Source organism: Alternaria triticimaculans (assembly GCF_023758025.1).
Source record: "Alternaria triticimaculans strain BMP 0046 chromosome Unknown scaffold_4, whole genome shotgun sequence".
NCBI classification, from domain to species: domain Eukaryota; kingdom Fungi; phylum Ascomycota; class Dothideomycetes; order Pleosporales; family Pleosporaceae; genus Alternaria; species Alternaria triticimaculans.
The window spans coordinates 71,389-88,096 of NW_026055961.1; the positions used below are offsets into that span (position 1 = coordinate 71,389).

Below are 16,708 nucleotides of genomic sequence, written 5' to 3' on the forward strand. Positions count from 1 at the left end.
AGGCCACAGTAAGCCGGAATCCAGGCATCTGGTCGATCCATCCGTGCGTCAGAAGCAAGAGCAAACGCTAAAACGGCTCGTTTGCGTTATCCAAATTCTTTGTACACCGCGAACAAGTGCCTCCAGATCTTCGAAGGCATTATATTTATCGGGAGGTAGAGCAAGCTTACTTCCTCTGTAGCAGTCGCGATCTAGACAGAACTGCGGAGTCACAGTAACGTCACTGATCTATCGAGCCTTGCAGACCACAAATGAATTGGCACTTGCACAAACACGATGCATATGACACGTTGGAGAATGTGCTCAAATCGCGAGTCGTGTTTGAGCGCGTAAACTTCATCCTACATGTATACATCGTCTTTGGTCCCCCGTATCTCACTAGCCGCATACGTAACCTTCTCTGTTTGTGTTTCGGGGCCCTACTCGTCTCCATGCGTTCACTTTTCTCGATGCGGAAAGAACAAAGCCCAGGTCATTCCGAGCTTCTCTTACCTGATTTTGAGAGATCTTGAGCCGCACAGCTTTCTCGATGGCTTCAACAGTATGTGTCAATAGAGCCTTTGAAGCCTGTATCGTACAATCCTGGTTCAACACCCGACTGGTCACGCAGCTTCGGGGATGACGGACAGTAGTCAGTAGGCTGCAAAGCCGTTACCGAGTAATTTTGCGTTGGTTTGTGACGTGAAAAGTCAAGGTGAGAGGGCTTGACGTCACCTAGTATCGCCGCTCCGTCACCGCGTCTTGCAATCTCTGCTCTCACCTCTGTTTATATAAGCGAGGCTGCTCAAGTAATGAAGGTCAACACTGTTTCTGCACCCTATCTCTGCACATCTCCACCACCGCACTCGACAAAACCATGGCGGATCCCAGCGCTCTCCAAGTCGCGCTTACACAGCAAGCCGACAGCGAGATGACTGCTGCTTCCAACAATCCCAGCGATGCAGCCTCTCGAGACATCCCCAGGAACAGGCCCACCGGCGCTGACACCGTTAACCCTACATTTCCTGGCGATGACCCCAGCGGGACTGGCAGCACCAGCGCCCACGATGACTTTGCTTTCCGAAAGAGAGAAGCCGTGACCACAGCTTGGGAACAGTGGACCCGCACTAGCAAGCCAATCGATGACAAGCTCAAGGACTGGAATGACACAATCACCGACAGTCAGTTCGTCGACAGTGTCATAGCTGAGCTCGAGCGCGCTTCGTCCTCTACAGCTGCAAAGCTCATTGGTGTCCTCAAGGCCGAGAATGATCTTCTCAAGAGTTCAAACAAGACACTGACCACCCTCGCCAAACACGTCGGAGAGGACTTGGCTGGACAGACGACCTCGTCGGCTGGTGTGTACCAAGCACCCGGTCTTCAATACCCTATGCGTCCGCAGACCCTGCTTCGATGGTTCAAGCGTTTTGCTGATGCAGGATGGGCCGTACCCGCAGGTCTTTCAATGACCAAGGACAGGTTCGTTGACGAGCGTTACGGCTGCCCTGAGGATTGGCATGGCACCAATACAGTCTGCATATGCGACGACAATTCCGGTCTCATCATCCACAAGGGCTTTCGCGATTTTTTGGACCAGCAGCGAGGATGTGTCCACGAGGCACCGTATGCACTGGCGATGTGGCTCTACCTTTCTCGATACAACATCTTCTGGCCCAAGCAGACTGTGTCTTCATGGTTCTTCGAACAGGCATCGCGCATTGACTCTCGCCATCAATTGGACTTTGCTGCTATGGATGATGACCAGCACATGAAGGCTTGGCTGAAAGCCACTGCTGCCGAGCTGCCTAGCATCTGGGACCAAGTTCTGCAGCGCCAGGAAGAAGATGACCGCACGATCTCTAACAAGCTATGGGCCCCGGTCGCGAAGTTCGTGAAGGACCACGAGCACGACATGCTCGAGCCTTTGTGCGATGTCTACAACCAACTCGGCGACGACGAATTCGATCTCAACGAAGCAGAGCCCCGGATGACCCAAACTGCGCATGATGTATTTCTTCTTCGCCTCGCTCAGGGTGAGGCCCCAGCCACCTTTCTGTCTAATGACCAAGAGATGCATTCGTTCAATCACCTTCGCGTAGCCGCTCTCAAGGAGGTGCCTACTGGACCTGATCGCTATACCCGCGCTTTGGGGAAGATGATGACCTTCGATTTGCGAGTACAGTGGATGAAGCACAAACCATCACCGGAGTCCAGCCAATCCTCCATCAACATTCTCGATGGTGCCAACGCGGACGAACCGATGGTTATCGATGACGACTAGCCAGGACGACATGACTAGCGGCGTAAGCGGCAGGCTTGGGAAGTGAGGGACTGATGACTAGGTACGACGGAAGACAACAACTGAGGATACCATGGGAGGGGATATGGCGATGACTAAGTGGTATACATATGGCGCCGGCATCGGCTGGTTGCAGGGACTTCAAGGATGACTGTCTCCGATGAAGACTGTGGATACCAAATGACACTGATGAAAGTTAACATTGGCCCCAAGTGCATGGTGAATCAATGAAGACCTGATGGTGTGCTCGTGAGAATATTCATCTCTTTCCCAACGCCCATGCAGATGTGACACTTTCTTGATCCTGAGAAGTGACTGCCATGAACTTCATTAAAAGATATATCAATGCGCTATTCCTAAAAACGACCTAGCCTTCTGATCAGACAACGATCTCGCATCACTCTCAATCGTAACCGTAACCGTATTCGTCGTCATAATCTGATCCTCCTCATACACCGTCCCCCGTCGACTCCTCCCCACCTCTTCATCCTCCAAAATACCCCTCTGACTCCAATCATCTCCTTGATCCTCAATCACCGTCCAACGGCCCTCCTTGCCTTTGCCCATCGCATGCACAGTCGTGGTTGTTGTAGAGTGTTGGCTTTGGTTCAATCGGGACAAGGGGACGCTTTGGTTGGTTTTGGTATGCGAGCGCGAGTAAGAAGATATAGTTTCTTTGAAGAAAACGCGGAGGACAGGGATGGAAGCGGCGATGATGGCGGTTGCGGTTTCGACGCCGGTCCAAATGGTGAGTTCTTTGCCGTTGTAGGAGAAGTCTTTTTGGCCGAGTTGGATTACGTAGACGCCTTTTACTATGGCGCAGACACCGGATCTGGGGGAGTGATGTCAGTATTACTGTTCACCAGTCGTGTAGGCTCGAAGTGACGTACAATACACCCATGCTCATGGCGATGCCCACTCCGATCTTCTCGCGGAGCTTCAGTTGTAATCCCCATATGAGATACCATGGAAGTAGTGCTAGCGCAAAGTCTGCCGCAGCGCACCATGCAGCGTTGAAGATACCATAGTCGATTGAGTGGCTGGAGTCCCAGCATGTTCCGGGGAGATCTTTGTTCCAAGCTTTCGCCATGGGCTGGCACTGGACCCATGTAGCCAGCGCACTTGGCAGCATTATGAGGAAGAGGGTCACGATGCAGAACCATACGAACCCGCGTAGGTAACCGGAGGTGAGGCGGAGGAGAGTGACGCCGAAGGATATCTTTGAAAGCGTGGAGGCGAAGCAGGATATCGATGCGGCGACGGACATTCCGACTGCGATGGTCATGAGGTATTTGGGGTTGACATCTTCCAGTCGTTTTCCGAATCCCATTTGTTGTCCAACTTGTGTGATGATAGCCTGCGCGAGAAGGAGGACCTGTTCATTCCCGTTAGAGACATCATACAAATGGAAGACTCAGACTTACCCATGAGACAGTCAGGATGTGATCATCCCACCAAAGCCCTTGCTTCCTCGATAACTTCGCATAGAATCTCAAAGCCAGAAACCCACCACTCAATATCGTCAACATCCACGTTACTCCAGCAATTACAGGGCCATTATCCGGCACACCCATCTCGGTGCGGATCAGTCTGGAGGACCACCAATTCGTATAAGCCCGCGAGAATATGCAGTCATGCGTACTGAGCGTGCATGCGAGGATCGTAGCGAAAAAAGGCAAAGAAAGGCTGTGGGGATGGGAACCATGAAGAAGGATCAGCTCCGGCGCATCGCCCACGTTCCCGATCATACCCAATGCCTGTAGTCCATCATCTCGGTATTCGCCGTACACTGGGGCGGAAACGAAGAGTGGTAGTGATGGGATGCTAGATCGACTACTTGACACGCGACATGGCGTGTTTGGAATCGGTACACTAGAAGCATGTCGTCGGGAAGTGGAGTCGCATCAGGTTAGTATGGCGAAAACACCACAAATGCTGCAATATGTCTAGTAATGGGTATAAGTGCATTGCTCGAGCGTTAAGCCTGTAGAAGGAAGCGGCACCGTTAGCTGCACGTCCGGCAACGAATTCCAGCCAAGCGTTCATGTAGCGACGGAGAAGCCTGAGAGAACACGATCGTCTAGCGGGCTGAACTGGGATAGACCCTCCAGGTACCTGGGCCCCGGAAATGAACCACGCGGCATGGGAGCGTTGCGACCTGAAGGAAGGAGTTGAGTCGTCTACATGAGGCGACGGGCGCTCCGTGCAGATGTGCGTCTAGGAAGTCTCAGACCTGCGGGATGTGCGATCGATTATACGATTCGTCGGTCCGATCATGCAGCAGCCACTGCATCTCGCGTTCTAGGCCGTTAGCCTCGAATTACAAAATCGCATGCAACTTGTGCGACCACGCGACGATGCGATGATCATAATTCTCCATGGGATTTCGGGAGTTCAAAGTAACTTTCGGTGACAGAAGCCTCTTGACGCCCGAAGCTAGAAGATGCCGCAAACTTTGTGAGCGGCGCTGGAGTGACGCGGCGTCGGTGTCAAAAGGCCGGCGTTACCGAGCTACCACATGGCAATAGAGTTTGCGCCACATTTAGCACGCAAGACACCCGCTAGCTCAGACACGAGCGAAGAATATGTGTGGTCGCCGATGGCTCGCGCTGGGCTGAACGATTGAACTGGGCGGGATGATTTGCCCGAAGTTTTGACGTTGGGCTGAAGCGACGAACGTGCACAAAGGCCTGTGATAAATCCGGTGAAAGGCGGGAAGGTTCGGAATCAAGTCCGCAACGACTCTTGCTACTGAGTATGTATTCAGGCTATATTGGACGGCTGATCCCCAAGCCGGCCTGTTTCCCATCCCTATACCACAAAGATGTACCCGCGACTGCTACTGGAGCATCGCCGCCAGTGTATCATACTCTACCCCTTTTTGTTGAACTGCTTCAGCTTGTCCTGCACGGCTTGCTTGAGATCAAACCCTTGCATCACGCTGCCCCTCCTCTTCCTTTGCTCGATCTCAGCCTTGACTTCGGCCACGATCTCGTCAATCTCCGCCTCGGGGTCATCCGCAATACCCAGGAGAGGCATCTTGGCGTGACTCTTAACACTGTCTGACGAGTTGGTCCTCGCTAGCCTTTCTCGTCGAATCTCCTCCCGTGCTGCCTTCTCAATGGCAGGATCATCGTATGTGGTGGCTGCCGCTGGGGGCGCACGAGCCGTCTGAAGTTGAACGAGCTGCTTGCGGATAGGGAACGACCGCGAAAAGACAGCAAATGATCCGGCCACACCGATGAGAGTGTAGAAGTAAACCCGTGCCCAGATCTTGATCGTATCCGAAAAGCCAAGAAGGATGAAGGGAGCGACTACGAACGCAAACACAGTCTGTGTAAGGACGACGCAGAAGAGGTCGTAGTATCGCTTCGAAGGTAGAGGTGATTTCCCGTCTGGCGTCATGAACAGCGGACGGATCAATCGGCGGCCATCTGGTGAATGTCAGCATGAAAGCAGATAGCGCATCATCAGAGACCTACTCTTCGCAGCAGTTTGTACAAGAGCTGCCAGAATGAAGGCCATGTAATAGCCAGGGTAGAATCCATGCCAGAATGCGCTAGTCACAAATGTGGCAAGCGTAGCCCTGAAGCCAGGTTTCTGTCCCTTTGGTGTCACACGAAGATACATGTAGTTCTTCAGCCAAGTGTTGGTGTTGATGTTCCAGAAACCAAGGTAAGCACGAGCATTCTGCGCGGCCTCAATCTCGAGTGGCTTGATGTTGGTGAGACGGTCCCATTTAGCTCGACCAGTCTTGGGGTCAAGACCGTTGTAGCCGATTCCGGAAAGGATACAAGATCCCTCAGATAGACTCCAAACTGCGTAGTACTTCATACGCGTGGTAAGACCAAGCATGTAGAGCTGCCAGATCCTGCGGAAAAAGTTGTATTGCATGTATTCATCCCCGAGGTAGAATTCAGGGTAGTACCAGCTGGAGAATTTGATGAATGCGACCAGCCAGAGAGTTCCGTAGACTCCTTTGGTTACGGCAGGCATGCCGCTGCGAGGAATCTTCCGCTTCTTGCGCGTTGGGGGTGCCTTGGACGGATCGGTGCCTGGTGGGAGGGTGAACATGGTCGTAGTGATGTACTGACTGTAATCGGCGTAGTCAAAGGCTGGACCAGCCATGAGGGCAGGAAAGAAAAAGACATAGCCGACGTAGTCGATCATGCTGGGCATTGTCCGGATAGCGTGGGCGCGCTGTTGCTCGGAAAGCTCAGAGTCCGGAAGGCGACCATCCTGGACGTTCCAGCAGAAAGCAGTCAGCTTCATGACCAGGACCATTTGAGCTCCGGTAATGTCAAAGACCGATGGGTCATTCACAGCTTGTCGGTAGATGTGGTTCACCGACATGTGGCCCATGAGAAATACGAATCCGATCCATGGCATGTACGGCGAGTGGATCTTAGAGGAGATGAGGTAGGCCCCGCCAGCACTGATGAAGATGGTCCGCAGGCCGGTCCACAAGTCAAAAAGGCCAACAAGGTAGAACATGGAGACGCTGGAGCCATTAACACCAGTTCATCCAAAGCAATATTTGATGAGCCTCACGTAATGACGAAGACATTCTTCTTCCATGGGTCCTTGTCGGGAATCCTTTTCAACACGGCAGCTAGAGGATACGACAGGTAGAAGGAGAAAATGAGCTTGACTGGGTGGAGTCAGCAGAACATCAGCCACATGTGCCATGTGAGATCTTACGCTCATCAGCCGAATTTCCAAGCGCACCAGCCACATATTCAAAAGCTTCACCATGGTCAGTATTGGTGGTAGTGGCTCATCATGCTAACACGTACGTGCGTTGATGTAGGGCAACATGGTGCCAACTGTCAAGCTGACGCAAAGTCAGACCCAGAAGATAGACGGGTAGAACCAGAAGCGGTGAGAGTTGAGAAACAGCGGTATTATATGGAAGGCATCGGTCCTGTGTCGGGCGGCGGAAAGTTAAGTGAAAGCATGCAGACGCAAGTGCATGGTGGGTGAGAAGCCAAGATGACGTCGGGGCACGTTTGCCGAGGCCCGTGCAGGGCAGCTCAGCGCTCACTGGCCAACAAATTCGCGACAGAGTTGGGACGCGACTTCGCGAATCCTCCACGGGCGCAACCACGGCGCATCCGGACAACGGCACTGATAACGCCCTGATAACGCACCTCGATAGCGGAACTCCGTCGCCGACATGGCCACGACGTACAACCTCGAGCCGAACCCGACGGCCAAAGTCGTCCTGCACACGACCACGGGCGATCTCGAGATCGAGCTCTTCGCCAAGCAGACGCCCATCACGTCGCGCAACTTCCTGCAGCTGTGTCTCGATGGCTACTACGACAACACCGTCTTCCACCGCCTCGTCAAGGGCTTCATCCTGCAGGGCGGCGACCACACGGGCACGGGGCAGGGCGGAGAGAGCAGCTACGATGGCGAGCCCTTTGCCGACGAGTTCCACAGCCGGCTGAAGTACACGCGACGGGGGCTGCTGGGCATGGCCAACACGGGCAAGAAGGACGACAATGGCAGCCAGTTCTTCTTCACCCTGGCTGCCACCCCAGAGCTGCAGGGCAAGAACACCATGTTCGGCAGGGTCGCCGGCGACACCATCTACAACCTGATGAAGATGGCCGAGGCGGAGATACGCGACGGCAGCGACGACCAGCCCATGTACCCCACCAAGGTCACGGGTGCCGAGATCATCATAAACCCGTTCGAGGACATGGTCAAGAGGGTGCAGGTGGCTACGACGACAGAGTCCGAGACCAAGAAGCCCAAGAAGGCGAAGAGGAAGGCTGGCAAGAACGTGCTCAGCTTTGGGGATGAAGCCGAGGCTGATGCGGCGCCGGTCGCGAAGAAGCCCAAGTTCAACACCAAGCTAGTCAGCGCAGGGGATGAGAAGCCTGCATCCAAAGCACCCGAGGAGACGAGAGAAATACCCATACGCAAACCGTCGCGAAAGTCGCCGCCACGATCCCCATCGCCCAAACCTGCGCACAAAGCCACTCCCAAATCACCACCCAAACCCAAAGCGCGCACCCCACCACGAGAACTGTCGCCTGAGTCCGAGAAGCGATCGAAGTTAGACCGCGTCAACCAGCAGATTGCCGACCTCAAGGCATCGATGAAGCGGAACACAGCTGCCCAAGATACAGGGCCAGCCAGGAAGAAGTCGCTACTGGAGTCAATGGTACCGTCAACTACAACACGGGGACGGAAACGCGGAGCAGGCGGCAATTCAAAGGACGAGCAGTCAGCGCTGGACATTCTCAACCGGTTCAAATCAAAGCTGGACTCAGCAGACTCCACCGCCGCCACGAAAATGGACACTCCAACATTACCAGAGGAAGCACCGAGCAACCAAGGCAACGGAGACGCGAACGGAGCCGACGAAGAAGAAGAAGAAGGCGCATGTGATTTACATTTCATAGTAGGATGCCAGTCTTGTAAAGCCTGGGACAAGCAGGATGAGGAGGAGTCTGATGACGACGCAGGGTGGATGTCGCATTCGCTCAGTTTTGCAAAAGACAGGTTAGGGAAAGACTTGGAGTGGAAGCGGAAAAACGAAGAAGAGTTGTTGGTTATTGACCCGAGAGAGGAGGCGAAGCGGCATAAAGCCGAAGGGAAAAAGGACAAAAAAGCGCGCGAGGATGCAAAGGCTACCAAGGTCAAGGCTTGATGTAATTTCGATACCCAGAGTTTGCGTTCGATCAGATAGGATTGGTCACTGTCTCGCGATATGTGGAGGTACTGCATATTACGTCTATCTGCTCGAGCGCGGTACCTGCCAATATACCCATGATATTCCCCTCGTCACTTTGATCTGTAATCCCATAGCCTGCCTTCCGCATCGGTCCTGTCGTATCTCGACAAATTTACGTGCCTTCACCACGTCACGCACGTGGGAGATACGCGAGCGGTGTGAAGGCGGAGAAGAGTAGCGGGCAGAGCTGCGCCCTTCAGTATCTTACCGTCACCTTCACTTTTCCCGCCGTATATCTTGAACCTTCTGCCACCTGAACTCTGCTCTCACACACTCTACCACCCTAACAACAATTTCGACATCAGCGACGTCTGTCATTGATCCCCTGATACCTACCAACAGCTTCACCAACCATCTCCAACAAGTAAGTTCTCCAGCTGCCCAACATTTCCCTAAGTGAGCGGGCTCGCGCCTTGGAGAGTGGTCGCGACAGCTCGAGACAGCCGCTCACGGCCTCGCCCTTTGCGTTTCCCTCCCACCATCGCTGGACGTGATCGCTACCATGATCATGTCCTGCCCCTGCAGTGTCTCAAGATTCCTAGCTGTACTAACACTCACCAGCCTCGTCACCACAATGCCGATCACCTGGACCAACCCAGAGGTACTCGAGCGCCTGTTCATCGCAACCCTCGCAAGCTTCGATAACAAAGTACGTCCTTCTCTACCTTCCCTACACTACAATTCCTCTACAATCCCCCTCAACCACCCATACTACCATACTAACCACCCCCTCCCCCCAGGTAAACATCCGCGAAATCGCCACTCTCTACGGCGGCGAAATGACCTACGACGCGCTTGAGAACCGTATGCGCAAGTTCAAGAAGGCAGCCACCTTGCTCAAGGAAGAAGCCGCTGGTGGTGATGGTGCTGCTGCTGCGAAGAGCCCGGTCAAGACACGCGCGAAGAAGGGCAGTGCTAGTCCGGTCAAGGGGGGTGAGTGTTGTGTGTCATTGGATGACTAGATGAGACGGACGTACTGACCAAATGGACAGCTGTCAAGACCGGTCGCGTTACCAAGAAGAAGGCTCCGGCTGCTCCCAAGATCAAGCCTGAGCCAGTCTTTGAGGAGGAGGAGGGTATTCAGGGTCTTGTTGAGGAGGAACTAGAGGCTGGTGAAGAGGTCATTGACGAGATTGAGGAGGTCTAAAGGAATTGGGGACTCTGGTGGTTTTCACTGGTCATCGAACAGATATGCGCTTCTGTATGCCTGTGCTTCGCTGTCGACGCGTACGCGCTGAGACTAGCAGTCAGCAAAGTCGAATTGGATTCATCGAGCGTGCGTTAGCTTCTATGCTACGCAAGTATACTCAATGCAATGACTACAATGTGTACCTCTGGTCATCCAAGCTTCCGCCTTCCTTCTGAATACATACTGTACACCCTCTAAATCCAGGTAGATCCGCTCACTCCAGCACTCACGTCCCCCACATCTTTCTTCCACCTCACCCTACTCCAGCAAATCAAACCTCTTCCTCCCCTGCGGCATCGGCGTAACAGGAACATACCCACCACTCCTCCCTCCATCCTCATTCTCATCCTCATCACTATCTTCCGCCGTCGGCGTCCCTCCCCCAGCCAAATGACTCATGTCATTTCCATCGAAGATCATACCACTACGCCTCCCACTCCTCGGCGCATCACCCAGAGTCATCGGTCTGGTCGATGGTGAAGGCGTCAATGGTGGTGGAAGAGCCGAAAGCCGGAGAGTGGGCAGCGGAGAAGAATGCAAACTGGAAAACACATCGTCGTATTTTTGAGCTAGGATCTCGGAGCTTTGGCGATGATGCGTGCTGATGTTGAGTCCCTGTTCGAGGGCTGTAGCGAGGGCTTCGATGTCGCCGGTAGAGACCGAACGAGGACGGGTTGGGCGCAGTGGGATTTGTGAAGTGATTGGTTGTTCGCCGTTAACCTTCTCCTTGCCTGATGTGTTTTCGGGCCAGTCATTGTAGGGAGGCGAACGGATGTAGCCTGCAGGTTGTAGACGACCGAGCTTAGAAGCCTTTTGTGCCAGCTTCTCGTTTGCCTTGATCAGTCTCTCTTTGTCCTGCAGCAGGACTGCGATATCAGAACGCAGTTCACGGTTCTCGGCCATGAGCGCAATAGCATGATTACGCGATCGCTCGACCTCGTTATCGTTTACAGGAGACGAAGACGATTTCAGAGTCTGGTGTCCATGTTTGTTATGGCCTTGACGAATACCATAGCGCTCCAATGGTACAGTGCGTTCCTGTTGCATGGCTTCGTAGAGATAGTTCATCCTGATGCCTTCTGCAACTTCTTTCGGGAGTTGCTCTGATGTTGCAACTGTCGTAAGCGGCTTGCCCGTATGCAGATGAGCAATGCGTGGGCCAACTACCATGTCCAGAAACGCATGTAGACGTTCTTGAATGATCGTCTGCCACGGTTCGTACTGTGACCCTTTTTGGGGCTTTAGATGGCTTGCCAACTTGTGCAAGTCTTCCAACTTCGACTGCGCGGCCTCGAGAGCTTCCATCGTCGTAGCATCATGCTTTGGTAATATGCTTCCTGCTGCAGCGAGAATACTGTGTTTCATCTTCTCTGGATCGGCGAAGCGAATCAATAACGTGTGGACTATCGGGCGCGATAATCGAATTCGATCACAGATGGAGTCCAACACAATCAGATCGAAGCCATATCCATCACCCGCCTCTTGTGTCTTTGCCAGGAACTCTCCTAGCGCAACCCACCCACGCATGTCCATATTGTCGATTGGTGCATACCAAGCCTCTGGGGTTTCCGGCAGCTCAACGACCTCGTAGTAAAGTATCCAGATGAGGAAGCTGGAGAGCTGCGTGACGTTTAGGGCGTCTACAAATGCTTTGGCGAACCTCGAGATGATGAGTGGGGACGCTGCTGGTGCCGGAGATGACGAGGGCGGTGTAAGCACTCGGTTCTGTGCCTCTGGCTCGCGAGATTTTCCAAAGAACCTACGCAGGCCATTGTGACGACGCTCGGGTTGAGAGCCAGGAGATTCGGATAATGTAGGAGTCGAAGGCCGCATGTTGGCAGAAGGTGTAAGACGGTCCGGCCGAGACTTCCTGCCCATCCTGAGTATGGAAGGCCTACGTTGAAGCTTGTCTGATGAAGCCATCGCTGTTCGTGGTTGCGCAGACTTCGATGCGGAAACAGTGTAGACTGGTTGAGGCCGCGTGCTGGTTGAATTATGGTTACGACGGTCGCGGTGAAGCACCGGCAACTCATTACTCGATGTTAAGTGATTCGAGATTCACTACCTCAAGGTAAGCTTTTTCAATGGTTGTGATTGACGTGTAAAAGTGATTCATCGCATGCAGCCTAAGAGAGACTGATTGAATCGCTCATATCGAGCCAGGTAGACTGTGGAAAGTGGCAACTACACACGGATTCACTCCAGAGGCTGCAGGTGAGTGGCTCCTGATAGTAGGGATTGCTATCACGGCGCAACCCAATTTCTGCGCAATGTCAATCCCCAGCTGCCCGATATCAGTGTAGTCTGAGCACCGAGCAGCCCTAGTCGAAATGCTGAGCTCGATTTCTCGCAACAGAGAAGGACGGACAACTGATGTTTCATCGGCCGCAGTTTATTCGTCTCAACAGTGGCTGCCTTCACTTCGGAGTATGTCGAGGTGCTTCTTCATATATCTCGCATGGAAGTCGTTAACAGTGTGATATTGATTCGTCTACGTCTGTCTTCATATCGGTAAATATCGTGTAGTAAAGCGCGGGTCGGTATGGTAGCTGGGTGCGTATATTCTCGTGTCTAGTCTTCGTCATGACTTAGTTGCTCGTCATCCGCAAACATCTTTGGTAGATATAGTTTCGTATTCTCGTATACTAGGAACGTGACGACTGTTGTTGGGATGACTCGTAGCGTGTTGGGTATAACACTGCGAAGGTTAGCCTTGTTTTCCACTGGTGTGTATAGCGCAGGGGCTTGCTTACCCCTTGTAAAACGCCAGGAACCCTTCGTTCTGGTACGTCTTCCTGAGCACATCTAGCAGACCGCTGTACTGCTGTGCAGCGTTGTATTGCTGCAACCGCGCGCGTATAGGTTGGTACGGGTACGTGATTGCTCCAGCAAGCAGCTTGCTTCCACCGCTCATATACACATATTCCCAATTGCTCAGCTTATCTTGCCCACCAATATGTGTCCCCCTTCTCTTCTTCATGTTCTCGTATATGCTGAACTGTACTGCACCGTGTAGTACACCCAGCGACGAGGGCAGAAAGCCTGCCCAAAGGCCCTTCAATCCTCGGGTTTCGTATACGTGCTGGAGGCCAATTTTCATGGACTTGTATGCGGCAGGATGGTTCGCGCCGCGCTCGAGCATGCGCGTTTTCACGACCCAGATTGGGTTCGTGCAGGCACCGGTGAGGAGACCTAGCAAGTTGTTAGCGATGCCCATAGGAGTTCCGTATCTCCAAACATACCAGCGATGATGCTCGCGGAGAAGAACTCGGCACTTCCCAGATGCTCGCCCTTCTGCCTCCTACTTTGGAACAATTCTTTCAGGTTTCCATAGAACAGGAAGTATAGACCCCAGCCCAGACTGTTACCGAGAAGGTTCGGCCATAGTCCCCTGTATAGTGCGCGTACGCCTCCTTCATCTCGGATTACGTTGCGTAGGATGCGGTATGAGTCGCCAGGTCGCGATCGACTTGTGGTGTTGAGTTGCAGGCGGTTCTTCAGCAGATCGAGTGGATGGGCAGCGAGACAAGACACGACGCCAGCGCTGAAGCCAGCTACGCTCTCAACCAGAGACGCTGATAGGGCGCTCCTGGGCACGTTTGCTCGTTTCGTTTTATCATTTTGCTCTACGGGTGGGAATGCGCGGGGCATTGCGGGTTCGGATGGTGGGCCGTCCAAATCGGCAGGAACATCCTCAGGCTTGGTGGGACGAAGATGGTGCTGGGAAAGTTGCGATATCGGTGCTATATCATCGCGGCTGCTGTGCGTGGCTGGAATCTGCGCGGGCGATCGTGGAGGGGAGAAGATGTCGGATGCGGACTCGGTGGAAGCTTGGGCCCACCCGCGGAGCTACTACCCGCGAACAGCTCGCGTGGGACTACGTCACCGCACGTGGCCGACACTGTGAGCAATGCAGCATGTCGCGATGGTCTGCCTGGGCGGCACATTCACACTTTACGGAGGTAGTTGTGACGATCACTTCACTGAAGAGAACTCTCCATTATGAACACACTAAACATACATGCCGCATCTCTATCATACGCCCGCACCAAACTTCTGATCCGAGCAACAAGTCGCATCCGCCGCGCTCTCAGGCTTCTTCTCCTCACCAAACGCCATACGACTCAACTTATCCACAAGCGTACTTCCCTGCTTAACACCACTCGGAACACTGCAATAGCTAGGCGGGATATCCATACAAGGATTACGTGTGAAGAAGTTGCGCGGTCGCAGCAGTAGCGTCATGGGCTCAGCAGGCATAATCGGGAAGTCTTCCGGCGATGGGAAATGCGTGATACCGAATGTGTGCCACAGGACGACATCGGTGTTGTCGAGGTTCTCGTTGGGGTTGGCTTCGATCCAGGCGGGTATGCCTTGGGACGGCTCGCCAGATGTTTGCGGAACGTGACGGCCTGCTGGGTGGAGTTGTGTGTCGTCGTCTATGATAAGTTAGTCAAGGGCTCCGTATATAATCATTTGGAGATATTTACACTTCGTGACATGCACCGCATGCCTTGCGAAACCGGCTCGCTTCCACACCAAACTTCCAGGCTTGGGTAGTAGATCAGGCACTTCTCTGCTGACCAGCTTGTAGGAAGCTGGCTTCTTGCTGTATGGGTTGAGCTTGTTCGTATTGGCCATCTCCCATGTTCTGCTCGTTCCGCCATTGTAGTCCGTTGCCGCCTGCTCAGGAGTGCTGAGCTTCGTCTTCTTCGCGTAAAAAGCGTTGCCGTACTTGTTCTCTGCGCTGCCAACTTCGCCTTCTCCACGCATCGCGTCGACCATGAAAACGGTGTTCTCCGGTCCATCAATGTTTGGATCAATGCGCATACAGAAGAGATGCTGATGGTTGTGCGCGTTCACTCCGGGGTATACCTCAGTGCCCCAGCCCTTCAAATCCTCGCTGGGAAGCATCGCATAGGTGTTCAAGATTCCCGTAAGTTTAATCTCCAGCTGGATCGTTCCGTCAAGGTGGAATATCCAGTATACGCAGTACTCGTAGTTCGCGGCTGTGAAGATTTGAGAGATGATGAGTTTGCGAGCACGAGTGACCGTAACACTGTCGTCGCGGAAGTCTGTGTGCTTGAATAGGATACCGGCGTCTTCCTCGTGGATGCAGATAGCATTCTTGATCGTTGTAGCCTGGCCGGCGCGGTTGACAAAGGCAGCGTCCATGTAGTGAATTGCGCCCTTGCAGTCACAGCCTAGGCTAAGTGAGTTGGTCATGTAGCCACCGCCGTATTCTCCCAGATCGAAAGCGTGCTTACGCTGATGTGGGTGTTCTGGGTTGCCGTAAGGTACAACCATCTCCGCGAGCGATAGGCGCCAGAACGTATCGCGAACGGTGCCCTTGTCGTCAAACGTGATGTTAGACAGAACCAAGCCTTCGCGGTAGTTGAAGCCAATGTGAAACTTCCAGTTTGCCCAGCTGATGTATCGTCCGTCCAACTTGAATGAGACGCCTTCTGGCTGTGTGATGTTGATGGGCTTCAAATCTGTCTTGAAACCACCTTCAGCCTCGATAGCAGCTGCGTGATAGTTGTTCGGTGGGGCCTGGTTCAGCGGTCGCCGAACAGGTGGGACGTCGATATGAATGATCTCCTGAGTATCCGAGTTGTATATCGGGCAGAAATCCAATGGGTACGTGTATTGACAGTCATCGGGGTGTGGGCGGTAGTACATGAGCGCTTGCTGAAGACGAACTTTGGTGCCGAATCGCTCGTCGTAACCAATCGTCCAGGGATCGCAGTAAACTTTGTGCATGTCTTCTGGTGGAATGCCAATCAGGCCGCATTGTTCGATGACCTTTGGATCTTTCCGCACAATCGTCTCCACAATCTGGAGGTCTTCCATTGTGATCTAGATCCAAGTCAGCAGGATGTAATTCGCACTCACACACTCTCTAACGTACAAGTGGCTGAACATCATCAGTCAGCGCCCAGCTAATGATCTTGCCTTCGGTCAAATCTGCATGTCCATCGTACACTTTGCTGCCTCGGCCGATGCAAACTACATCAGCAACTCGATGTGGTCGTGGTGTATGCTCGGGATCTTTCAGCCAGCTCATCATCTCTGCTTTCCGCGGCTCCAACAAGGTGATCGCGTTGAAGAACACATCGCTGTGCTCTTTTCGGATGATAGCGACTGCGCGTTCAATTTCGGATTCGCTCAAAGGGTCGAATGGGTGTGGAGGCTCTCCAACGCCCGTAATGTGCGAGGCTGCTTGCTTCAATCGATCGAGCGCCATAGTATGGATGAATGTGATGTGACGGTGGTCGGATAAGGTTGATCGCTCAAAGCTGTCAGGGTCCAGCGGGGTCTTATATACTGGAGGCAGATCAACGATCTAACGGCATCGCAGCGCGATCTCGAATATCTTTCTTCAAATCGAATCACGGCCTATTGGCGAATCAGTCAAGCCATTAACGCATTGTATTATTCCCATCTGTCAACTCAGAGTCTTGAACGTTGTTATCAACACGATAAGAAGAGG

At 53.2% G+C, this 16,708-nt stretch overlaps 7 protein-coding genes across 7 annotated transcripts; 3 read left to right on the top strand and 4 right to left on the bottom strand.

Annotated features, from left to right (window-relative positions):
* Window positions 1-856: 856 nt before the first annotated feature.
* Window positions 857-2,260, top strand: J4E78_003639 (uncharacterized protein; the record flags this gene model as incomplete). The annotated part of the gene is made up of 1 exon (XM_049364276.1): window positions 857-2,260. One exon carries the CDS (start codon window positions 857-859, stop codon window positions 2,258-2,260), a length of 1,404 nt encoding a protein of 467 aa, XP_049223354.1.
* A 360-nt stretch (window positions 2,261-2,620) lies between these two features.
* On the bottom strand, window positions 2,621-3,852 carry J4E78_003640 (uncharacterized protein; the record flags this gene model as incomplete). Its single annotated transcript, XM_049364277.1, has 3 exons — window positions 2,621-3,110; window positions 3,169-3,653; window positions 3,703-3,852. 3 exons carry the CDS (start codon window positions 3,850-3,852, stop codon window positions 2,621-2,623), a joined length of 1,125 nt encoding a protein of 374 aa, XP_049223355.1.
* Window positions 3,853-5,149: 1,297 nt separating this feature from the next.
* On the bottom strand, window positions 5,150-7,096 carry J4E78_003641 (uncharacterized protein; the record flags this gene model as incomplete). Its single annotated transcript, XM_049364278.1, has 5 exons — window positions 5,150-5,712; window positions 5,761-6,779; window positions 6,830-6,929; window positions 6,980-7,024; window positions 7,075-7,096. 5 exons carry the CDS (start codon window positions 7,094-7,096, stop codon window positions 5,150-5,152), a joined length of 1,749 nt encoding a protein of 582 aa, XP_049223356.1.
* A 358-nt stretch (window positions 7,097-7,454) lies between these two features.
* Window positions 7,455-8,942, top strand: J4E78_003642 (uncharacterized protein; the record flags this gene model as incomplete). The annotated part of the gene is made up of 1 exon (XM_049364279.1): window positions 7,455-8,942. The coding sequence occupies one exon, from the start codon at window positions 7,455-7,457 to the stop codon at window positions 8,940-8,942; it is 1,488 nt and encodes a 495-aa protein (XP_049223357.1).
* Window positions 8,943-9,600: 658 nt separating this feature from the next.
* On the top strand, window positions 9,601-10,173 carry J4E78_003643 (uncharacterized protein; the record flags this gene model as incomplete). The annotated part of the gene is made up of 3 exons (XM_049364280.1): window positions 9,601-9,675; window positions 9,767-9,959; window positions 10,019-10,173. The coding sequence occupies 3 exons, from the start codon at window positions 9,601-9,603 to the stop codon at window positions 10,171-10,173; spliced, it is 423 nt and encodes a 140-aa protein (XP_049223358.1).
* A 490-nt stretch (window positions 10,174-10,663) lies between these two features.
* Window positions 10,664-12,048, bottom strand: J4E78_003644 (uncharacterized protein; the record flags this gene model as incomplete). The annotated part of the gene is given in 2 exon segments (XM_049364281.1): window positions 10,664-10,756; window positions 10,768-12,048. The coding sequence occupies 2 exon segments, from the start codon at window positions 12,046-12,048 to the stop codon at window positions 10,664-10,666; spliced, it is 1,374 nt and encodes a 457-aa protein (XP_049223359.1).
* Window positions 12,049-12,786: 738 nt separating this feature from the next.
* On the bottom strand, window positions 12,787-16,462 carry J4E78_003645 (uncharacterized protein; the record flags this gene model as incomplete). The annotated part of the gene is made up of 6 exons (XM_049364282.1): window positions 12,787-12,913; window positions 12,969-13,407; window positions 13,458-14,064; window positions 14,257-14,654; window positions 14,706-16,074; window positions 16,127-16,462. 6 exons carry the CDS (start codon window positions 16,460-16,462, stop codon window positions 12,787-12,789), a joined length of 3,276 nt encoding a protein of 1,091 aa, XP_049223360.1.
* Window positions 16,463-16,708: the final 246 nt, after the last annotated feature.